Genomic DNA, 25507 nt, shown 5'->3' with positions numbered 1-25507 from the left:
TTTGTCTACGGGGAACCGTTTTAGAAACAATACTTATTGCTACATCATAATAATGTAGCATTTGTCTGTCACTCCAAGAAGCAAGTCAGTTTGCCTTATTTTTCTTATGCACACTGTCCACATGGACAGCTCCTTCCCTAGTAGTGCCATAAATTTGGCATTTATGGCCCACAAGTGTTAGAGCTGAAACTAAAATCCAGGTTTCCTAACATATTTACTGAGGGTTCACTCTGTTCTAATATATCTGAGCATCTTCCTGAGTATCTAGCACATAGTGAGCATTCAGGAATTATTTAATGGTTTATTATATGGAATAAGCTATTTGCTTCAGTATATAGATAGAAAAATAAAGCACATTTGGAAAACAAATATATTTAGCCGCACCAATATTCTGTTTTGCTATACTTTATTCAAATTGTCTTTTTCAAATGAATCCTGAAAAAAGTATTTCAAAAGGACTGTCTTTATTTTCTTAAATCCTGTGAGAAGTGAGAGATGCATGTTTTACCAGAGAGTGCCTCCTTCACACATAAACTGAGGCACTTACATTTTTAGTGGATGGCTCAGATACAGAATTATATATTATAGAATCCTACATATATTAAAATTTTTCTCTGATGCACTTATTCACTCATTCATTCACTTAATTTATTTAAGAGAGTTAAGTCCCAGGAAATTGGTAGTGAGCAAGACGTACATGGTCTTTGCCTTTTTTGATTTTTTTCATTCATAAATATTTTTGAACATCTGCTGCGGGCTAGCCACTGTGGTAGGTACTGAGTTTATAAAGACGAGGTCAGTGAGGGGCAATCCCTATGCTTGTGGAGCTTACAGTGTAGCAGGGGAGGTAGATGTTAATCAAGTGGTGACACAAACAAATGGAAAGCTGCTGCAGTGGGAGGAGAGGGATGCGGTACAGAGAGGACATGAGAGGGCGATCTACGGGCAGCCCCTTGGAGATGCAGGGAGAGTCCGTGGGTGTGACCAATCCTGTCTCCCATCTGCTGACTGCTGCTGTCTGGCAGGTGTACCGCTAGCCTCTCCATTTAATGAATGGTGTCTCCATTTTATAAATGAGAAAGCTGCAAGTCAGAGGCATTCAGAAACTTACCCCAAGGTGACTGATAAGGAACGTAGGTACTTGAGGTCAGCATCTGCTTCTGCCTTCTGTCCACATATATATATAATCCTAACTCACTCGGGCTGTTTCTCAGAGGTCCCCTTAGGAGCCAGGTCTTCCCTAACCTTCCCTAGTATGTGATGTTAAGCCATTCTTTTCAAAACCAATGCAAACTATGACAAAAGAGTTGCACTAAAATTCCAGCTTCCAGAGAACTTTGTGTAAATTAGCAAAATAAGAGTATCATCAAAGATGAACCTCTCCAGTTATCGCATATCTCAGTAACATTTGATAGTGTATCTGGGCTGTCTGCTGCTGTCGTGTTCTTAGAGTGCACATTCGGATGTTCAGAGAGTCCTGGTGCCACTCAAAAGAACTTCACCCCCAACTGGTGTGCTGCAGCTAGGTGACAGTCACGATGGCTACATTGTCCGAACTCCTACACTGTGTGTTTCAGAAAGAGAAATTAGTGTATTGTTTCTAGTCATCATGGCTTTTGTCCAACTATTTATTATCTTTTTTAGTAAAAAAAAAATAGTGTCTGAAATATATGTACTGCTTTATAATCAACAAAATGCTTCTTACCACTAAACAATAAGCTTAGGGCGGGGTCACGTCTGGGTTTTTTTTCTCTGCTGAGGAAGATTCGCCTTAAACTAACATCTGTGGGCAGTCTTCCTAGTTTGTATGTGAGCTGCTGCCACAGCATGGCCACTGATGAGTGGTGAAGGTCTGCGCCCGGGATCCAAACCCGCGAACCTGGACCACTGAAATGGAGTGTGCGAACTTAACCACTCCACCACCAGGGCTGGACTGGGGTCACGTCTGTTTTGCTCACCACCACCTGGCAGTGCTTAGCACATAATAGATACACAACAAATATTTGAAGAATGAGGGAATAAACATGTATTACATTTTCGTAATAGCTTTGTTAGCAAAACAGGTGTTGTAATCTCTACATTTTGCGAAGTAGGCAGTTATCTAAAAGGTGAAATAGTTTTTGTCTGAGGCTATATCATTAGTATATAGGAAGGCCAGAACTTAGTTCCCAAGTCTTCTGACTTTACGCTGAATGTTCTTTATGTCACTTCAATGAACTTAGAAGTCATCATCAACCATTAATGTTAATAATACTAAAATTAGAATAAAATGTAGTGGGAAAAGATAGAACATGTACTGCCAGAATTAAGTACAAAATGGTCCCTTTGTTACAGTCGTGGACTTTTTGAAAATAGTACCATAACCAAAAACCAAATCCTGGTCCTGCCTCCAGGTGCCATGACCGTCGTCCCTTTAAACTCATTCTTCACTTCATTCTACCGTCCACTTCAAGACCTCAGCCACTTTGATAAAATATGTATACAGCTCTTCTCTGACAGCTCCAGCTCTCTCTCAGCAACATCTCTCTTGTTTTCCAAATCTACCCCTTTCCATTCAAGGAAGAGACTGCCAAGTTTAGCTCAGCTGTCAGTGAAATCACAGGGAAGACCCAGCTTTACATTTCCCAAAACCCAGATCATTCTCTTTCAACTCTTGAGTGTTTGAATTTCCATCCTTATGTTATGGTTTCCAAGTACTTTCCTTTTCTCAGTCAGACAAGAGTAAAGTGGCCACTCTAGCCACTGAAAAGAAGACTGCTACCTGCTGCCAGCTGTGTTGTGATAGTCGTTTGACATCAGTGCCACATGGGGCGAGAGAGGCAGCCTCTGCACCTGCCACCATTATGGGCTTCTTTTGGTGGTACAGATTTTTGAAAGAGCTGACATCCTCCTACAGTTGGATTTGGAGCAATGTTTTAAAACAGAGAACAGGCAGTTAAACCCGAGGGGTTAATCTGCGTTTAGTTTTTTAGAAACATCTGAAAGTCTCAGTGTGGACCCCTGAGTGAGTCCAGGGTACAGGCTGGGAGCGGAAGGCCGGTGAGTGGGGTGTGATATTGGCTTTGTTTCTTCTGAGGCTGATAACTGGCTTTAGAGTGGAGTGAAGAGAGAAAGGAATTGAAATTCTTAACTAGGAAGACCACAAAGATCTTATCTGTTTTATGTTTATGAACCTTCAGACCTCAGTCCCTAGACGCAGAGACCGTCTAGTCTCGTGCGCCCAGTGCCTTGACTTTCTCCACCACTCCCCAAATACTATTCTTTAACTTTTCAAGAACTTCACAAAATAGAGATTGCAAGGAAACATTTCACAAATTAGTTTAAGTTGGAGTACAAATATTTTATTGTAATATAAAACCCTTTCATATAGCCATCCAGCACATTTTTGCTACGTACAACTTAAGACACGTATGTGAACACAAGTAAATTGGGGAAAACATAATAACTAAGTGCACTAGGGTCTTACACATATTGGGGTACATACGTATTCTACTCGAACAATCTAACATCTGACCACCTTTGATATGGCCTAGCAGTGTCTCCATGGAGCAGAATCCCAACAAATTTATGTTGAAGGAATGAATGAGAACTTTAGCCATTCTCTTAGAACTAACAATTTCAGCTGAAAAGGCAATAAAAGATACTTATCTCTGTGTTTAGCACAATGGGTAGCTTTTTAGAGAGAGGCAATCAATTAAATTAAAATTTTTATCCTTAAGTTATAACACCAGCATATGCATTTCTTTGGCGGTTATAAGAATCTCTCTCATTGGAGGCATCACAATCTCTGACTTCAAAACGTACTACAAAGCGATAGTAATCCAAACAGCATGGTACTGGTACAAGAACAGACACATAGATCAGTGGAACAGAATTGAAACCCCAGAAATGAAACCTCACATCTACGGGCAGCTAATCTTCAACAAAAGAGCAAAGAACACACAATGGAGAAAGGAAAGTCTCTTCAATAAATGGTGCTGGGAAAATGGGACAGCCACTTGCAAAAGAATGAAAGTAGACCATCTGCTTTCGCCATACACAAAAATTAACTCAAAATGGATCAAAGACCTGAAGGTGAGACCTGAAACTGTAAAACTCCTGGAAGAAAATGTAGGCAGTACGCTATTCGTCATTGGTCATAAAGGGATCTTCTCAAATTCCATGTCTACTTGGACAAGGGAAACAAAAGAAAAGATAAACAAGTGGGACTTCATCAGACTAAAGAGCTTCTGCAAGGCAAACGAAACCAGGATCAAAATGAAAAGACAACCACCAGCTGGGAGAAAATATTTGCAAACCATATATCCGACAAGGGATTAATCTCCATAAGATATAAAGAACTCACACATCTGAACAACAAAAAAACAGATAACCTGATCAAAAAATGGGCAGAGGATATGAACAGACATTTTTCCAAGGAAGGTATACAGATGGCCAATAGGTATATGAAAAGATGTTCAACATCACTAATCATCAGGGAAATGCAAATCAAAACTACACTAAGATATCACCTTACACCCATGAGAATGGCTATAATCACCAAGACAAAAAATAACAAATGTTGGAGAGGATGTGGAGAAAAGGGAACCCTCATTCACTGCTGGTGGGAATGCAAACTGGTGCAGCCTCTATGGAAAACAGTATGGAGATACCTCAAAAAATTAAAAATAGAAATACCTTATGATGCAGCTATCCCACTTCTGGGCATTTATACAAAGAACTTGAAATCAACAATCCAAAGAGGCTTATGCACCCCTATGTTCATTGCAGCATTATTCCCTATAGGCAAGACGTGGAAGCAACCCAAGTGTCCGTCAACAGATGATTGGATAAAGAAGATGTGGTGTATATATATACAATGGAGTACTACTCAGCCATAAAAAAAGACAAAATCGTCCCATTTGCAACAACATGGATGGACCTGGAGGGTATTATGTTAAGCGAAATAAGCCAGACAGAGAAAGACAAACACTGTATGACCGCTCATATGTGGAATATAAACTAACACACTGACAGAACAGTTTGGTGGTTACCAGGGGGAAGGGGGTTGGGGGGTGGGCGCAAGGGGTGAAGGGGCGTATTTATATGGTGACTGACAAATAATAATGTACGACTGGAATCTCACAATGTTATAAACTATTATGACATCAATAAAAAAAGTTTTTAAAAACAAGTGTATATCTCTCGGAGCCCCGCCTCAAGCAGCGTGCATTGCTCAGATGTGTTCCACTTCGTGCTGTCTCTCGGAAGCCTACCGACCTGACGGGCGGTTGGACTAGGAGCTCTATTTCTGCCATCCCCTAGGACTACATATTTTTTCCTTCTTTTTTTCCAACATTGCCCCTTACCCCTTGAAGCAGTTATTTGTTGTTGGTTTTTTGGGGGGAGGGAGCAATTATTTCATTTTTTTCTATTAATAAAAATCAAGTCTCCAAGAAATACAAAATTTTTTTACTTGTCCAAGGTTAAGGCTCTGTGATCCTTCCAATATATTATCCTTTTGAAACCTGTAGTCAGCCTAAAACAGGAAGCGTGCTGCTTTTTTCAGATTTTCTATTAACAGAAATATGGTCCTTATGATTGAAAGTATCCTGTGCTTTTATTCTTACTATTCACAGCCTTGTCTTTAGAATTGTATTGAGTAATTTAGGATTCATCTCTTCTGCAGGGTCTTTTACTAGTAATGCTCAGTCTGACGGGTTCTTGCCAGGAAATGTTTTCCTCTCAGGGTCAGAGGGGAGCTGAGTTAAGAGCATACTGTGACTGAGCATGTGACCTTGTCTTGCTTCATTCTAAGTTTAATTTTCTGCTTTTTAGTCAGCACTCTGGTCCCACTCTTCTCTTTTACATTGAAGAATTTTAAAAGTAAAATCCTGCCCTCACATTTCCAGTCATCATTGCTGGAACTCAGACTGCTGACATCTGTTCGTGTAGTAGCACTGACAGGACCGTGGTTTCCACAGAGGGCAGACACTGTTGAATTTCTTATTTTTAAGGTCCTTAGACCATCACTGGCCTGATATGGTGCATCTGTGTTTAATCACTGTATCTATTTTATATATGTGCGTGACTATGAGCTGGCCTTCCTGGAGTTGCACTTTGAAGAGCTAGACCTGAGTACAGTGATGATGGACTCTTGGACCCCAGCGCCCTTCCCTGCCCCTCCTCTCCCTCTCCCTCTCCCTCTCCCTCTCCCTCTCCCTCTCCCTCTCCCTCTCCCTCAGAGAGAGGGTGAGGCCATCTTGGTCTTTGAGGAAGATGTCACAGCCGGGTCCCCCTCGCGCCCTGACATAGCATGTGGATCACAAGGGAACCTCTCTGTGGTAGGTTTGCCTCTTACAGGAGGAAGGCTTCTCTGCTCTTGAGTACAGGTCTGTTTATTTCACTTTCACTTACAGCAGGCTCCTTGTGTTCCCCTCTCCTGCCTCCCAGATGAGACTCGTTACCTTGAAGTTATCCTTTTTCTCAGGAAGAATCAACTGATTTATGGACTATATGTAATTATCTTCCATCAGCTTTCTCAGTTACTCCATCAGCAAAATATAAATAGTAACACCTGAACCTTCATATCCCAAAGAAATACATATGAAATTGGCTCCTCAAAAGAAAAACAGTGTAGCTATGTATACCCCATAGTATATGACAGAATCCAAAGTTAGTTATATATTTAATATCTGCAAATGCAAATTTAAAAAGTTGATTATTGATCTTGGCCTTTATCTCAACTGTCCTAAATAATCGGATGACATTTTGGGAAGAGAGTCTCCTTAACATCTTTACTGTCAAATTCATGATTCTACAATACAGTTGAATTTTCTCTGTTCTATAGAGAAGGAATTATCAGTATGTGCAGTTAATTCTAGAAGGCATTCTGAAATATTATTTTACTCCATGGGAAAGTGGTTGTTTTGGAGTTACAATAAAGCAGCATTTTGTTTCTTGCAAAATCATGATAGTGAAAGCTCTTACTGAGCTCTGTGAACCCCAGGACCAGTCACATGCATTATCTCTGTTAGTCTCCCCTGTTATCAGACTCACTGACAGGAGAGAAAGCTGGGCGTACAGCCTTCTCACCAGAAGTCACAGCTTGTAAGTGATGAAACTGGGGTCTGGTCCAAGATAATGTGACCTCCGACCTCTGCATTGTTATATCCTGTGTGCCTACTTTTGAGTGAAGTAGTGTTCGTTAATTCCGTACCATTCTGAAATCTTGTATTTTATCCAGTCTTTAACTTGCTTTACAGAATCAGATTGAGTGTGGTTTTGTCAGAAGTTTCCCCTAGAAGTGATTTCTTAAGATCAAAATAGTCATTCAGCATAATATTTTGACTTTTAACTTTGGAAGTAAGATGCTATAATAGGTATTTAGCATATGTTTTACAAGTTTTGGTAAATATCCTCCTTCTGTCCTATGTTTTTTTGGTCTTTTAATGTGTGTGTGTGCTTATATACACACACATGAATATATATATATAGATATAGATATGAAGAAACTGAAGTACATTTTTATTCAACTTGGAAGCAGACCAGCAGTTACAGAAAGTATAAACAATGACAGAAATGGAAAAACAATGAAAGAAAACTCCTAACTAATTTAATCTGTTTTTTTAACCTGTGCGAAAATAGTCCTTTCACCATTTGTTTCTCAAAGGGAAATAGACAGGGTGGTGTTACTTTCTGTTTCTCCTTAGAAAACTCGAAGGCAGTAATACAGAGCCCAGTGATGCAGCAGGGGAGATGGGTAGCTTGTGTTTCCATTAAGTGTCTTTCTCCCTCCCCCATCTTGATTTCAGGTGTCAGGAACTACTTAAAAGAAGCATTGGTGAATATAATTGCCGTGCATGCAGAGGTAAGCTATCATTAGATGTTCCTAAGAGATATGGGTAACTCAAAAAAAAGAAAAAGAGGCAAATTTGATGCTTTTTATGGTAGTCTTTTTTTCCTTCAGAATATATCTCGGATATAAATAAAACACAACTCTACTTTCATGCGTGCACATGCACGTGTGTGTTTTTAACTATGAGAGTCTTTTTCTGAAATTGTATATGTTTTTTCTCATAATTAAAACTAAATTCATTAATATTTGAAAGGTAAAGAGGAGAGATTGAAAGATTGTTTTTCCCTTATCTTGTATTGAAAGGAATGGTAAGTCCCTTATCTTGGAAAATTCATTAACCTCTTTTTAAGCAGTATACAAGTAAGCATTGATGTCTTAGTTATGTAGCAGTGTGTCTTACCTAGTGGCTGGGACTCCAGAAAAGTAGACACTTGCCAGAAAGACAGGCTCGAAGAGCAGGCAGAAGTTAGGAAGGAGGTGCGTGGTTTCCTATCAGTGGCTGACCTAGTTACATCTAGATGTTGATGCTTCTGGTTCACAGTAAAACTTGCCCTCACTTGAAGCATCATCATCTTAAGCTTCATATTCACAAACTTAGTTAACATCCTTCTTAGGAGGACTCTTCTAGGGAACATCAAAAGAAGAGACCACAGCTACCACCATTATCGCCACTATGACTACCTGTTTTGTAATTTTACAATCCATTACTCACTGCTTTGCCAGTACTTTCAGAGTGGCTATGGCTTATAAACTGATGGGTGACCAGATGAAATGGGGCCAAGCAAATAGCTTATCATTAGATAATTTCCACTGTTGCTTGAGTGCCTTTTAAGCTGTATGCATCTGATGTCGGTGCATTTGGGTTTATACCACTCTCTACATTCAGAAGTATCTGAGATTATCAGGCTACACTGGAAAAACATGGCTAATTAAGGCTAAAACAAGAGAGACCAAAGGAAACAAAGAAACTGCTACCTCATTCCTGAATTTGGCTCTCAGTTTGGAGCAACTAGAGCAGAAAGAGATATATAGTATCCTATAGTTTTCATGTCTTAATAAAGGAAAGCATATAAATTCCTCTATAAAAGTAAGGTTTTTATATGATTTAACTCAGACAAGAATTTGTCACATATATCTTTTTATAATGAGTAATGTATGGTCAACTGTGATTTTATCAAAGATATAAAAATGTTTTCTTGTTATGTTAGCTTCCAATAAAATTAGGGTATAAAATTAAATCCTCAATCATTTGAAGCATTTCTGTGGTAGGTGGACGGGTGGTAGTCAGAGGAACTGGGAAACACATGGGAACTTTTAGTGATGGTGGTGATTCCTAAAGAGGCAGCTTTAATTAATGTCCGTTATCAACAACCATGAGCTTGTTTGTAAGTATTAGGCTTTTCAAGCCCCCTTTTAATTTATCCTGCGACTGAAAGTAGAATTTCATTCATAATGTTTATTATTTGCAAACATTTTCTTGAACACTCACATTATGTTGGGGTTGACCCAAAGGTTTAATACTGGTGACTCAGTCTGAAAAAAGGAAAAGCTAAAAAGAAAACATGCTTTAGTTTAATTTATAAATCAGGATAGTAAAATGTTTCATGACATTTTAAAATATAATGACTTAGTTTGAAAATATCAAAATTCAAAGTTTGAAAATAATATTTTATGTTAAATGAAAGGAAATATATATTTAATTCAGCAAATAGTAAAATTGGAGACCTTGTTGTCCAGTATAGAATAATGTACCCAGTATGAAACAGTGTGTGTTGCCATCTAAGGAGAGTCTGACCCAGTGTGTTTTTTTTAATTTTGGTAAAATATTGATCCAATATGTTTTTATTTCTGTAATTTCCTCTTTAGAAATCATATTTCTTCTTGTGAAAAGGGCAAGAGGACAAAGAAATCTTTAAAACTATTTTTAGTTTGTCAACATGAACAATATCTTTCAAAATTACATTTGCCAATATATTTTTAAGAGTATTGTTTTTTGTCATGAATCAGTTAATACAACTTAAGTGTAAGTCTGTATTTTCCTTTCATTCATAATTCCAGTCCTCTAAAAATATGATTTACAAGAACTGTGAGTTATTTTGTTTTGTGCATTCTTTTCTTTTTTTTTTAACAAATTCAAGTCAGGAAGAGCCGCCACAATGCATCATTTCTTCTTATTTGAAACCTTTCATCAGGTGTTCACTATTTCCAAAGAATTGGTGCCTCGGATTCTGTCCAAGGTGGTTGAAGCGGTTTCTGAAGAGCTAAGTCGACTGATGCAGTGTGTTTCATCCTTCAGCAAAAATGGAGCATTGCAGGTACCAAAATCGTTCAGTTCCATGTTGAACTTTTGTTTTCACTTAAAACATAAAAATGTATTTTTACTCATCCATCTTATGATATACAGGTGGTTTTTGGTGTTTTTTTTTAGTGGATCTGCTAATTGGAGATCTACATCATCTCTCTTGCATAAGTCATACCCATAATGCATTGTCTACAAGTTCCAGAGTTTATGTTTCTTTAGAGTAGAGCAAAACCTTAATGACTCTTGTGAAATTATCTGAGTGCAGATTCCTTCTAAAGTTCTGTGATTTTTTTTCTTTTTATTTTACAGTTGTCTTCTCTACATTCAATTTCACAGGAAAGTTTTAGCAACTTATGTTTAATAAGTCTTTCCAAAGCATTCAATTCAGTTTGCATAGAAATGACAAATAACTGTCTCTTTGCACTCATCTTTCATTGGTTTATGTTGTAGTTATTTAAATTAAATAATTATAATAACAAATATAACTTCTCTAAACCAGATAGTTCTTGGTATGCACATAACCAGATTGGCAAGAGCCAAGGTGTGCAGGCATGTGGGAGAGTGACCTCCCAACGTTGAGCTCTCAGGGAGCTAGAGCATGGTGGGTGTATTTTTAAAAAGTACTGGCCATTTGCTTCCAGTAATGGCTGAGGAAGCTCCCATCAAGCTACAGATAACAGCTGTAATCTTGAACAATATATAAAAATAAAAAATGTAAAAACAAACCTGAAGATGCTGGAGCATGACCATGAGTGGGCAATTCTAGAAGAAATGGCACTTGAGTGAATTCCTCACTTTTTATGGATTTTAGTCTGAAGGCAGGCCCCGGGGTGCCTAAAACTCCACAAAACATGCTTTCTTTATGGCTTGAAGAATAGGATTCAGGGCAGCCACAACTGCAGTAAGGCGAGGGAGGCATCCCAGAGAGCAGAAAGCAAGAGGCACCAGTTCTGTGTGTACACTGCCTAAGGCTCTAGTCGGCCCCTTAACTACATATGCGTGGTCGAACTCCACTCCGGCCAGCCAGGTAAGGCTAGAAGAGCTGAAGTAAGAATTGAAATGCTGCCCAAGAGCCATGAGTTTTCAGTTTGAGTACAGATAAGTTAATTGCTTACTAAAACAAACAAAACAAAAATCAACACTCTTCAGAGGTATATTACAGAATCCAGAGTCTCCACAACATAACATTCACTATGTCCAGGGTACAATCTAAGTTTAATTAAAATGCACAAACAAAATGAACAGGAAAACATGACCCATTCTCAATAGAAAAGACAATCAACAGAGACCAACCTTGAAATCACCCAGTTGTTGGAACTCGAAGACAAAGATTTTAAAGTAGCTGGGTTCAGTGATGTAAAGGAGACGGTACTCACAATGAATGGAGAGGAAATCTCAACAGAAAAATAGAAACCCTAAAAGAAGAACTAAATAGAAATTCTGGAATGGAAAAATACAGTATATGAATTTTTAACAGTGGAATAGAGAGGACAAAAGAAAAAGGCAATGAATTTGTAGATTAACAGAAATTATCCAATGTGAAGAACAGAGAAAAGAATAATTGGGAAAAAATAAACAGAGTTCTAGGGACCCCTGGGACAATGTCAAAAGGTCTAACATACATGTAATTCGATTTCCAATCAGTACATGAAAGGGGGGTCAGCATCATTAGTTATCAGAGAAATGAAAATTAACACTATAATAAGATACCATTATATGACCACCAGGATGAAGAAAATTTAAAGACTGAAAATAGCAAATGTTGGAAAGACTGTAGAGAAACTAGAGCTGTCACACATTGTTGAGAGTGTAAAATAGTACAACTGCTTTGGGAAAAGCTCTTGGCAGTTTCTTTTAAAACTAAATATACACATACCTTATGACCCATATGACCCAGCCATTCGAATCCTGGGTATTTAACCAAGAGAACTGAAAATGTATGTCCATGAAAAAAACATATGTAAGAATGCTCATAGCAGTTTTATTCAGAATAGCCAAAAACTGGAGATAGCCCAGATGTCCATCAATAGAATAAATAAACAAACTGTGATATGTTTATAAAACCAAGTACTATTGAGCATTAAAGAGGACTGTCTCCTGGTTCCACCTGGATGAATCTCAGGAGCATTCAGCTGAGTGAAGGAAGCCTTATACAAAAGTGCACATATACTTTCATTTGCATGAAGTTCCAGAATAGATAAAACTAATCTATGGGGGAAGAAAGTCTCAGGACAGTGCTTTCCTCTGGGTGGTAGAGATTAACTGGGTAGGGGCCTGAGCTTTGGTAACCTTGATAGGGTCTCCATTACACAGGTGTGTGCATCAGTCAAAACTCACCAAATGGTACACTCTAAGATTTGTCCGTTGTGTCTTATGTAAATTTTAACTCAAAAAACAAAAAAAGAATTGAAACAGTCCACCTAGTTAATGATGCTTGGTGAAGTACATCAAAACAATATGATGGATTGATAAATGGATAGATATGTGATAATGCTAGTAAATGTTAATGATGAACTCGATGGGTATACAGGTGTTCGCTGTAAAATTCTTTCAAAGTCTCTATACATTTGAGAATTTTCATACAAAAATATTGGGGGGCATGGGGCTGGCCCGGTGGTGTAGTGGTTAAGTTTGCATGCTCCGCTTTGGCAGCCTGGGGTTCGCACGTTGGGATCCTAGGTGCGGACCTACACACCACTCATCAAGCCATGCTGTGGTGGCGACCCACATACAAAGTAGAGGAAGATTGGTACAAGTGTTAGCTCAGGGCCAGTCTTCCTCACCAAAAAAAAAATTTGGGGGGCAAAAGGAATGGAGAGCACTTGTTAATTTTGCAAGTTGGTTAGGGGAAAATCTGTTACAAAAACTTCTGCTATATTTCCAGTTGCCACCAATTTTCTGTAAAAATTTGGTTGATCAGACCTTTGATATTATAGTTAAAGTTGAAAGGTCATGATTATTGTAATAGTTCTATCACAGGAGATCAAGAGCATAAATTGTGTAATACTAAAGATTAATTAAAAGAAGGTTGCCGTAGCTACAGTGGCCTACCAGTCTTGGAATTATAAAAAAAAAATCTCCCCTCCCTGAGAATTATCTCTGCAACCCGTTTACCTGATAGCTAAATTCCTTTCAGAACTAGTGGGAAGAGGTTAGGAAGAAATATCAGAATCAGCTGGAGAATTTTGGTATACACATGCCCAGGAGACTGCTGGCCACCATGACTGTTTCAACTCTAGTATTCTGGTACCTCCTAGAGACTGGGCAGTCATTTCTTTCTTTCTTTTTTTTTTTTTTTTTGGTGAGGAAGATTAGCTCTGAGCTAACTTCTGTGCCAGCCTTCCTCTATTTTGTGTGTGGGACACCAGCACAGCATGGCTGACAAGTGGTGTAGGTTCATGTCCAGGATCCAAACCTGCAAACCCAGGCCGCCGAAGCAGACCACACCGGATTTAACTGCTACATCGTGGGGCTGGCCCCAGTCATTTCCATTTTGGAAAAGTTCGGATGAGTCTAAACCTCCCACTTCACCCCCTCCCTTTGAGGAGACTGTGTTAGACTTCCTTCTTCTGAGCAGATAACTCTGAGAGGGGCTACAGGTTAATCTTTAATGGTCACTTACATCAAGGCCAGTGCGTCCATCTCAAAACCTTCCTGAGAGCCAGTTAGAGAGGAGTGGAGTGACGGTTTGGTGACTTGAGCTGATCTTTCAGCATGACATTTTCTGGCATAGAGTTAGTGTGTTATGTAAATATCCACAGCTTGTATAATTGGCATAATTCATAGGTTAGTTAAAACACCTTATCACTTTGAATAAAATTTCTACATGAAGATTAGTTGTACAGTAATTTGATCCTTCTCCTAAAATATTCAGCTAAAAGTTCTACCTTATTTTTTCTCTTTGATATTTTTCTTGTATGTCTGTTTTTGTATATACTAGAATATAGAGGCAAATTGTCATACATGTGCTTTCTAATTACAGACTGGTCTTCAGGCCTCTAAAGCACTGAAAAATGAAACCAAACAATTGCTTCCAAACAGAAAAAAATTTCACTGAATATACTATTTCTTATATAAATCAGCTTTTATCTAGATTGGTTACAGAATTTCTAATTAACTCTACTTTAAAGAACTAGCCCTGTCTTTTATTGTTGTTTATGTTTTATACACTTGTGGAGAATAAGGCTGTTTCTTTTAAATAGTCTCCTGAGCATCACCCACACTGAGTCCAAGGTGGAGGACATGATCAGACCTCTGACAAGGGCTTCCTTGTCAGAGGCTCTTCTAGAGCTCCACGGACAACTGATCTGTATGTAAAGTCACACTTCTTCAAGCTGGCAAAGAAGTGTAAGCTTTGGGTTAGTTTTTTTCCTTAAAAGTTTTGTGCAGATATAATTCATATATCATAGAATGTGTCTACAAGATAAAAAGAATATATAATTCAGTGATTTTATTTTTTTTTTTACTATGTTCACAGAGTTGTGCAGTCATCACCACAATCAATTTTAGAACCTTGCATCACCCTGGAAAGAAACCCCAGACCCATTAGCAGTCACTCTCCATTTTCCTCCCAGCTCCCATCCCCAGCCACAGACAAGCACCAGTCTGCTTGCTATCTCTAATTTGCTATCTCTATGATTTGCCTATTCTGAAAATTTCATATAAATGGAATCATACAAATATGGCCTTTGTCACTGGCCTCTTTCACTTAGCATGTTGGCAAGGTTCATTCATGTTATGGCACGTACCAGTACTTCATTCCTCTTTATGGCTGAATAGTATTCCATTGTATAAATATACACATTTTCTTTATCTATTCATCATTTGATGGGCATTTGGGTTGTTTCCACTTTTTGACTAATGTGAAGCTTCTGTGAACATTTGTGTATAAGCTTTTTGTGGACGTATGTTTTCTTTTCTCTTGGGTATATACCTAGGAGTGGAATTGCTGGGCCATATGGTTACTCTGTGTTTAATCTTTTGATGAACTGCCAGACTGTTTTCAAAGTGGCTGCACCACTTTGCTTTCCTACCAGCAATGTATGAAGAGTCCAGATTCTCCACATCCTCGGCGATACTTGTGACTGTCTTATTGATTATAGCCACCATAGTGTGTGTGACGTGGTATCGCATTCTTTGGGTTGTCTTTCCACTTTCTTGTTGGTGTTCTTTGGAGCACAAAAGTTTTTAATTTTGATGAAGTCCAATTTATCTGTTTTTTCTTTTGTTGCTTCTGCTTTTGATGTCATTTCTAAGAAGCTTGCCTAGCCCAACGTCACAGAGATGTACTCCTGTTTTCTTCTGAGTGTTTTATCCCTTACATTTAAGTCTGTGATCCATTTTGAGTTAAGTTTTGTGTTAAGGAAGGGATCCAGTTTCAGGGTTTTGCATGTGGATATCCAGTTGTCCCAGCACTGTTTGTTGAAGAGACTGTTCTTTCCCCATTGAATGGTCTCGGTACCCTTGTTGAAAATCAATTGATCATAAATGTAAGGGTTTATTTCTAGATGATCAATCCTGTTCCGTTGATCTTTGTGTCTGTCCATGTACCAGTGCCATACTGTCTTGATTACTGTAGCTTTGTAGTAAGTTTTAATATCAGAAAATGTGAGTTTCTCCTGCTGTTATTCTTTTTCAAGATAATTTTGTCTGTATGAGACCAACTTTTTGTTTAAAAAAAAAAAAAAAAGCCAGCTCTGATTTTAATAGGCATTGCATTGAATCCTTAGAGCTTTAGCTTAGCTTTTGAGATTAAAGTCAGTGTGCCTGGAAGGGCATAGGTGTGAGGAAGTCACCAACCCACTTCCTTAATCAGTGGGGGAGGGGATGATTCAGGGACAGCGTTTCAGACTTTCCTTCCTCTCACAGGCAGACCAAAAGAAAAATTACTGGTTAGATAGTAAATACAGATTGCTGGAAAATCTTTGCACAGTTTGTACCTTTCATAGCAAGATATCTGGCTCCCAGCCTTCACAGTCATACTTGACTATAACTTAATTTTCAGTAAAAGGAAACTTTGTCATAGCTGATTTCTTTGGACTGTTTTGGAAAGTCTGTTCATAACTAAGAGTCACCATGGCAGTCGAGGTAACTACATGCCTGTGGTATTGTGCCAACCCCGTCCGTGCAGTGAGCAGGCTGGAGACCATCCCCCTCACCGCTTATTTCTGTTTGATAATGGACGCAGTTCCCTATTGTCACTTTGTCGTTTTCTCATCTTTAGGCAAGGCTTGAAATCTGTGCCTTGAGGGATACTGTGGCTGTTCACCTGACGTCTGAAAGCAGGTAAGATGCTAAATGTTCTTGTTTTAAGCACTGCATTAAAAATAAAGCTTGTCTTACTACTGTATAAAATCCTTTGTAAAGATAACTTATCAGAGTGAATGCTCATGATTTTGTAGTGTGATAAAGTTTATATTTGATTGATCAATTTTTTAGTGAAAAAGCATAGACCTACAATAAGCCAAGGACTCCTAAGACTGCTTCTTTGTAGCATAATATAAAGGAAAAAATGTTTAATGTAATTTTGTTTTTCATTTACTAAGATAAATCTTAGTCTCATAAATGAAGTAGCAGAACATTACATACTTCTTAAAAAAAGGAGAAAATAAGAATTGAGTCAATCTATTCATAGCAGGTTCTGAAGGACACTTCAAGCGTTGTAAATATCAGCATAAGAGGAAGCCTTGTGGTTTCTCTGCAAAATTTTGTAGTGGAAATTTGATGATAATTTTTAGCTGTTTTGAATGAAAGTCAGGATTTCCTATCATTGAAATATCAGTAAGTGAACTGAAATAGCGCTAAGTACTTGCCTATACAAAATTGTTTACTCCATTGGCAGTATGACCTAGGAAAGACTGGGTTGGTTATATTGTTAATGTGCCTGAGAAGCAAAGCAGTATACAAATAAAATATTTAAGGATACTTCGTGTGATATACTTATTCATTCATTTCTTAACATGGCTTGTGCCATCATCCTTACTGTCATCATCAGAACTGAAAAGACTTTTAAAATTTTTTCCCAAGTTAGCTTCTTAATCCTGTTCATCGTGACTGACCAGAAGCCATTTCTAGTTGGCTCCCACGGTAGTTCTTTAACCACACCTTTCCCAACCATCATTTTTCTGTATGAAGTGCTCAAAAATAGACGACAGAAAGCACCCAGTCCATATTTGATGTATATGCATGCTTTGTGTAAGTAACTGTGTATTTATTCCTGCTAAATTAACCTTTCATAGCCTAAGTTCCTCATCTATAAAAGGAATATAATAATACTTTCTAGGCAAAGTGTTGGGAGATGTTAAGTGAGAAAATATGTCGTCACCTAACTGTTGGTGCACTACAAATAATAGGTGGTATCATCTTCATTGTCATCATTATTGTCATAATGTAAAAATAAGGAATAGTAGCATCACATTCCTTTTGATGGTGGAGGTGATGGCAGAGACGTCTGTCCACTTCAGGGAAGAAGCGAGCCGATTTCATATTGGGAAGGGAGCAGTGTGCCCACAAGCTGTGACCTGTCCCCGCCCCCTGCCCCCACCAGGGACTGCTGAGGCTTCCCAGTGCCAGGTTTTAGGACCTATTGGGACTTTTGCAATCTCTCTACATGTTGCTGTCATATCTGCCCCTGGTTTGAGAAATATTACTGAAAAAGTATGTTTCCTGGTACATTGATGAGGATGTTTTTGCAATACGAAATCAAAAACCTCTTTAAAGTCCAGAATAATTACATTTAGTAGTTAGTTCTTCACCTCAGTCAACCAGTCATAAAAGAAGAAGAGAGAAGAAGTTAAGAACTGTTCCTTAGTGAACAGGACAAGTTATTACCAAATAATCCCCCCTAAAATGCTTTTCGTTTGATGCAGTAATTTTTCTGGTACTTCTACTTAAAAAAGTTAAACATGCCAAATTGTTGGTTTTTTAATTTTCCTTTTCCATTTTTCATGAAATGGAATGATGTTGAATTTTTAAAATATGTATATGCATCTCTCCCTTAACCTACAAATTTTAAATATAATAATAGCTAAATGCCATAAAGACCGTGTTCAGTTATTGTAAGATATTGGCTGTAAATCAGGCCCTGTACATGTCAATACTATAAATGTCCCCATCTGTGTAATCTTTCACAAGATCATCCCTATTTCTGCGTACTTTCCTTCCTTTCTTACCAATTGCTTTATCTATCGTTCAGTTTTGTTTTGAAAATACTTTTTTTAATTAAAAACATCCACATTAAGCTCTCATCTACCATGAGTAGCATCCTTTTGTGAAAATCAGTTTTTCCTTTAGCCTTTCACGTCGTTTCATTTCCTAGTCAAGTTTTCTGACCCTGCTCCTACAATGCCTCTATCTGGTAACTCTGCCCTCACTTTTACTTTTACTTTTTCTGTTGTTTTTCACTTTTACTTTTTCTCATATTTGTACATGCTTCGCTGGCTTATATTGTTTTTTTTATGTTTAAGATATTCTTAAGAATTTTTAATGGTGCTCTTAATTCCCCTAGGAATATGAAAGAAATTCCAGCTTAAACGTTGCCATTTGTGTTCCAGGTCTAGTTTTAAACAGGCTTTGGAAGCCCTGCCTCAGCTCTCAAGTGGAGCAGATAAAAAGTAAGTTCTGTATGCTATTCTCAGGAGCCAGGTAGATGTGTTGAACAAGGTTTTGGATTTAAGGAAGGGCAGGACTTAACAGCCGTTAACAGTTTGCATTATGCTAGCTGTACTCTGCCTGCTCACAAGGAGCCGAACAAGGTAAAACCTTTCTTCTGGGTTTATGACAAGTTAGAAATTAGTTCTCTTCGTGTTTTATGTGACTAGTACTGAAAAGTCATAAGAAAGTTTGACTCACTTAGTAAACTATATTATTCTCTTAAAGTTTTAAGAAGAGAATACTTAGAGAAATGTAAAAGAGAGGACAGCATAGTAAAGTGCAAGACTTGATGATTTTTTTTCCTTTGAGTAGCTCAGCAATGTACATCCTGTGCTCTATATAATATGAAGTATTAAAGAAGAGTAGATTTGTACATATGACATAATAAATTGTATATGTTTCACTAATGCTGTATTAATGACCTCAGCCTGAGTTTAAAATTTGCTACTCATACAACAGGAAATTCTGACCTGAGAGGAAATCTAGGCCAGGCAGATTTCATAAATGCCCAGCCTATCCTCAGCTGAGGCAGTGGAAACACAGTCGATCTTTGCTCCTTTGCCAACCATAACTGAAGTCCACCTGCCTTTGTATTTGGCTGACTAGTCCGTAGACAAATATTTATGGTGTTCTTACTGTGTGAAAAACTTGCTGTGGGTGCTGTGATCTAGCACAGGTGAATGTTGTAGGAAAGGAAGGGCAGAGAGAACACGTGAGGCTGGGCTAATGGAGGAGAATGTCGCCTGGAGACTTGGACTAAGCTTGGGAGAATGGGTAGCAGGCCAGTTCTTTGGCTTATATGTTCCTTGTATGTATTCCTAAGTGGGCAAGTGGATGGCTGTACAACAGTGCCCTACCCAAAACCCTGTCTTCCGTTTCCTACTCCTTCTCTCACTGACTTGCAACATCTGTCTGAATTGGTTCCCAACCCTGTTCATTTTTTTAAAATAAATGTGATAAAATATTAAAAGTCACTATTATTTTTAACATGTGGAACATGGCTCAAAAGGCTGGTGGTTTTTTTTGGCAGTCAAGACCAGCAGACCCCCTGATCTGGTCCCAGACAGGGACTATGTTTTATTTATTTATTTTTTTTTGTGTGAGAAAGATCAGCCCTGAGCTAACATCCATGCCAGTCCTCCTCTTTTTGCTGAGGAAGACTGGCCCTGGGCTAACGTCTGTGCCCATCTTCCTCCACTTTATATGGAATGCCGCCACAGCATGGCCTGACAAGCAGTGCATAGGTGTGCACCCAGGGTCCGAACCCCAGCCACCAGCAGCGGAGCGCACGCACTTAACCGCTACGCCATGTGGCCGGCCCTGGGACTATGTTTAGTCTGCTGTTGGGACAGTGTTCTAGTATTGAACGTTGTTAAACCATGAAATAATCTCTTGACCCCAATACCGATAAGCCCACTTCTTGGTTGCTTCATCTGAACAAGGTGAACTCCAAGATCCCTTCTGGCCCTAAAATTATATGGATATATCAGACAAGTTAAGGAAAAAAATTGAGTTATCAAGTAGTAGAATGATTTGCCCGGTGGAGGCAGAACGAACCCAGATTTTTCTGGTGTATAATTCACCAGTTTAGATCACCGCTCTCCAATATTTGTTAAAGAGAAAAATGCAAAATAAGAGGAATAGAAAATAAAACAATAGTTGCTGAGGGGGGTGGATAAGGAGAAAGGTGGCTGAAAGGGGCAGCAGAAGAGAAGTTGGGGGTTAATGGAACTCTTTTGTATCCCCATTGTGGGGTCATTGGACTGCTAAGACGTGTTGTCAACATTCATAGAACTGTGTGCCAACAAGAGTGCATTGTAGTGTACATGAATTTTTAAAAAGTAAATTAAAATAACATACAGGCCCAAACATTAATCTTCTTTAGGGAGGAATCTAATTAATCTAGGGGAAAGGGACAGGAGGGAGATTTTTATATATAAACATAAATATGTATATAAATATATATTCCTTTTAACTAGCTTCTTTGATCAACTTATTTATGTTATTGAGTTAAGAATCCATGGATAAATAACTTTTTCAGCAAGCAGAAGCCAAAGCTGGGTAGTCGGCAACCCTGCCTGTTTTTTTATGTTGCTGTAGGCAGCCTTCCTTCTGCCAGGTTGTAAAGTAGTCTCTCTCCCTGCAGGTTCCTGGAAGAGCTGCTGAACAAGTTCAAGAGCAGCATGCACTTGCAGCTCACCTGTTTCCAAGCTGCTGCTTCAACCATGATGAAAACATAAATACCTCCAAAATAAGGGCAGTCCAAAGATAACAAGTAATAAAATCATTCACTTTCTTAAGTGTCCTAAAGGTATTTGGTATATAAAGCATTAGGTTTGCGATTTCTTTCTCTCTTTTTTTTTTTTACCCCAAATTGGTAGCTTAGAAAGATGTTGGTATATATTTTATTTCAACCAAAATGACCTTATTTGAAGTGGCCGAGCAGTATTTGTTTTGTCACTCTTATTACAGTAGGTCCTGGATGCCACTGGGGTCTTCTTTCTGAATGTCACCTGGTGAGTGCTGCAGGAGCAGTTACTTTGAGATGGCCGAGATGTACGCGGGAGCATTCTCAGTGTTGCAAGCACTAGCCTTTTAGTGTCAGCAGCTTCCAAGACACACGGAGAGACTGATAAGAGATTTGGGAACTTCTGTATAGACGTCTTTGGAGCTTTAACTGTCCTAAGCTGTACAGCTGCACTTCAAAACGAGTTCATTCAAATAGCTCTAAGTCTCCTAAGTCAAGTGGATGTTTAGAAAAACTTGTGGTCTGCATAGAAACATTATATTTGGGGTAGATTTTTTGTGGTGCAGATGTCCATGAATTAATTTTGCATTTTGCTGCCTAATTTTTATTTTTCACAGTGCTAGACATTCAGCACCTTTTCAGTGTAGCTTTTTTTGTCCCCTCACTGTTTCTTTGCTGTGTCACTCGGCATCAGTGTGCTCCTGTCCCCTAGGAGCCTATTGTTGTGTGTGAGGGCTCGGGCACCCGTGGGTGCTGTTGGGAACAGCTGCAGTCCTTGTGCTCCTCCAGAACAATCTTGCCGCTGTTTCCCCTCTAGCAGTTTCTTTTCTCTCCACCACTTCTTACCCTTTGAAATATCTTGCTCAGTAGTTACAAGAATGCGGCTCTGGCACGGTCTGTGTTTTCTGGGGGTTTGAAGATGCTCCTCAGTCGCTAGGCTGTAGGAGCTGCTGGTGAGCATGTGTGCTGTCTGTCCTCCGGTGGCTGCTGGCTTCCTTTCCCAGAATAGGTTCAGGGCACTGTGACCTTTTTCAGAGTCAGTTTCCCTAACTGACTTCATCAGACCATTTGCTTCAGAAAACTGAGCGATTCTCTATTTGTAGTCTCCTTGTCAGAGTTTTCAGATTGTTCTGTGGGTATCACAGAATCTCCTTTTTCAATGCTGAAATTAATATCTTTACTAATACAAGTAATTTTAGAGTACAGTATACACAGTGTCTGTTATTTGAAATAAGTCAGTGTTGTGTTTGTTCATTTGGTGTATAGGGGGAAATCATAGTAAGTGGAAGTGAAAGTTTGATCTTTTACAAATATGCTTGATAAAGCATATTAAGAAATATACGGAATATTGTCTCTTCTAAGCCATTTAACCATTGTATCTAACATGACTATGAACTAAGTTACAAACTGCAATTCTGAATGTTTGTGTTATTTTAAAAATCTAGTATGGAGCATTCAGCCAATAAAAAATGTATCTTCAGCACAAGATGTAATTTAGTTGACATTTTTTACCTGAGCCGTCTTTATTTCAACATTTTCATTAGCTATATATGTCTTTTTATATGTCTAGTTTTAACACTCAAAATAAATACTTAAATTCTGGTTTACTTTATATTTGTCTCATCGTTGTCAGAAGGCATTTATCCAGTGTCCTGCTAGTTCTTTGCTTGTCGGGCCCTTACCACGTGTGAGGCATTGCACTACGTCATATCACTTAGCCTTCCCAACAGCCTTATGACAGGCTGATGAGCTACGTGGGATTATGGCCATTCCGCAGATGCAGCGATCGGGTCTTAGAGAGAGGTTAGTGATTTCTCTAAGACTACAAGGCTGGTCGGGCAGGATCTGTGTCACACTCAAAGTTGTCTGGCTTCATCGCTCCATAACTTAACCACTGCCCCTGCTTCCTTCCAGCCAAGCATGCTTTCTGCTGTCCCTCCACCACTGACACCCTCAGGGAGCACAGAAGCACCAGAGGATAATCAAATTTAAGCAACATAGGGACAGGTGAGTGCTTTTATGGCTCACAGAATGGAGAGTAGGCACATAAAAACCCCATACTCAAATGAGGTGCTGCAAGGAGAGCTGTCCAACAAGTAAGGGGCCTTCTTGAAAGAAAGGGGAATTTCACGAGCTGCTTGAGTTACAGAAGAAAAAGTTAGTGGTTAAGAGAAGATGGCCGAATATAATGTAAAGTAGAAGAAAGTTGAGAGATAAACCAGGACTTGGAGCAAATTTACAAAGAGGTAGCTGAGAAAAAGAATGCAGGTGCTCCACGGTGAGCTTTCACACCAAGTCGCATTCAGGTTTAGCACGTCCACGTCCGTGTGGTCAGCCTGGCTGCATGTCAGTTAGCAAAGTTGACCTTGCCTTCAATGCTAAAAAAATATTAGAAATAATTTGGTTTTACTAAGACTTTCTATATCAGTGTACCATGAAAGCGGCCTGTTCTAGAAATGATTCTCGCATTGCAAAACAAGCATCACTGATCACTGCCATAGGCACAGCTCCCTGAGTCACTCCATCTCTTGTCATACGTGCATGCAGTTTTCTGAAAGAGTTGGGTAGAAAAGATTACGTTTTAATTTTGGATTTGATACAGGTTGGTGATGTGCGTTTCTGTTTTGATTATGTGCTGTGGGATATTCTACTATTAGTTGTGTAAGAGTGTTATAATGTGTTTTCTGAAAAGTTATCATAAGTTTCAACTAGCTTTTAAATTAAGACTAGGTTTCTAAAATAAAGTTAACTATATTTTATTTAATATATGCTTAAAATAATTATGCTTAATTATAGACTGAAACGTGCATGTGTTTTTGTCATTAAACACTTATCTAGCAGTACTATCATAAAGGTTTTCATATGGATTTATAAACTGCTCTGAAAATCTAAAAGATATATTGAGTATTTGATATGTGTACTGCAGTTAGACAGCAGTTTTAATGATCTTAGCTTTGCTTTAAAAGTTGGTTGCATATTTTTATATACTAGAGTCATCATGCTTTCTGATGTCATCTCATTTCCTCTTCACCCATGTTTTATTCATTTTTATTATATGTATCACTAGACAGCCCTTTCATACCTGACCAGGTTATAGATACATAACAATAAGTACTCTACGACAGGATCTGAGTCTTTGGGTTACCTGTTTGTAATTTGGCTAATGAAAGCCAAGTGTCAAAATACCTTTCTCCTGTCTAGACCCATAAACTCTTAGCACTGGAGCTTGTCACACTGTCTTCATTGGCTTTGTAACCATGTCTGGTACCCCGCTGGTTGTGTTGCTGTCATTGTTGTTGATACTGTTGATACTGTTGTGGTTGTTATTGTTGATTTCTATCACATTTTTCTTGAATATTCCTGTCCTACCTGTGTACAGACCCTTTAAGCACAAATACCTCAGAACCAAGACCACTGCCTGAACTCTGATTGCCAAAGAATGCCCACAGAAGGACTCACCACAGAGGGAGGAGAAGAACCAGGGAAGAATGGGGTCATGGGGTCACAGAAATCAAGGGAAGAATGAGGTCACAGTCAGAATAAAGAGATTGTTGGCAAGGCCACATGTTGTGGATGGGTCCAAAGGGTGAGTACTGAGAAATAGTTGCTAGACTTGGCCTTCAGAAGACCAAGAGACTGACCAGAGACTGACCAGGGAAGAATCAGAGAAACTTAACACTTCAGACTGATTCTCTTAACTCACTGCAGAGGCAGTCAAGAGAGCTCCCTCTTCCTTGAAGATCACAAAGTATCCTTGCCTCCCTGCAAAAGTGAAACTCCTAAGGGTAGTCTTTAAGGCTCTTTCCTCACCTTCCTTTTCTTCTTTAATGCTCTTCCTGAGTGTCTGATCAATCCTGCTGCCCTGCTTCTTTGTCTGTTGGAATGACTTACAGATATTTATAACCATCCCTTTCCTCAAAGTCCTTTCCTTCCAAATGCTTATCAAATTTCTCTAGTCAAATAACAGGGGCTTCTGGAACCAGGCCTCACCTGGGTATGGATCCAATGTCAGATGGCCATGGAGTCATTTTCTGTTCTACCATGTTTTCTGTGCCCTGCTCTCACCTGACCCCAAAAGCCCTTCCGTGGTGTGCGTAAAGGAGTTCCATGTGCAGCAGCCAGTAGCCACTGGGCTGCCTCGGTGTGGGGACTGCAGCTTCTAGCCCAGCAGCTGGTACTGAGCAAGGCTTCGGGAAATATTTGTTAGATGTTATTGATGAAGTTATAGTAGCAAATGTGTCAGATTACCTGTTTATATTTTTAAATTAAATAGGTAGTTTAAAGAGTCAGGAGAGGAAGTCAAGATGGCGGCGTAGGCAGACTCTGAACTCACCTCCTCCCGCGGACACAGCCAATTTACAACTACTCGTGGAAAAATTACCCCTGAGACAGAACTGAAAACAGGATAAGAGGAACTCCTGCAATAACAGACAATCCTAACTGAGGTAGAAGCGGCAGAAACTCCCTT

The 25507-nt window shown here is 39.0% G+C and overlaps 1 protein-coding gene across 8 annotated transcripts in view; it reads left to right on the top strand.

The window, feature by feature from the left end:
* The window catches only part of EXOC2 (exocyst complex component 2), a 201388-nt gene extending 178861 nt beyond the window's left edge, over positions 1–22527 (top strand). For 6 of the 8 annotated variants that reach the window (XM_087437910.1, XM_087437906.1, XM_087437903.1 and 3 more), the window contains 5 exons: positions 7794–7849; positions 9976–10152; positions 16363–16424; positions 18692–18751; positions 20938–22527. In XM_087437910.1, coding sequence (XP_087294036.1) covers positions 7794–7849; positions 9976–10152; positions 16363–16424; positions 18692–18751; positions 20938–21031 — 449 coding nt within the window. In that variant the 3' untranslated portion in view covers positions 21032–22527. The remainder of the gene's footprint in view (positions 1–7793; positions 7850–9975; positions 10153–16362; positions 16425–18691; positions 18752–20937) is intronic. The other 2 variants (XM_087437904.1, XM_004419184.3) reach the window with 2 other exon arrangements.
* Positions 22528–25507: the final 2980 nt, after the last annotated feature.

The sequence above is a fragment of the Ceratotherium simum genome, chromosome 13, assembly GCF_057802395.1.
Source record: "Ceratotherium simum simum isolate JZ-2026a chromosome 13, ASM5780239v1, whole genome shotgun sequence".
NCBI classification, from domain to species: Eukaryota; Metazoa; Chordata; class Mammalia; order Perissodactyla; family Rhinocerotidae; genus Ceratotherium; species Ceratotherium simum.
The sequence above is the reverse complement of the archived record's forward strand: the minus strand, read 5'-3'. Positions and strand labels throughout refer to the sequence as shown.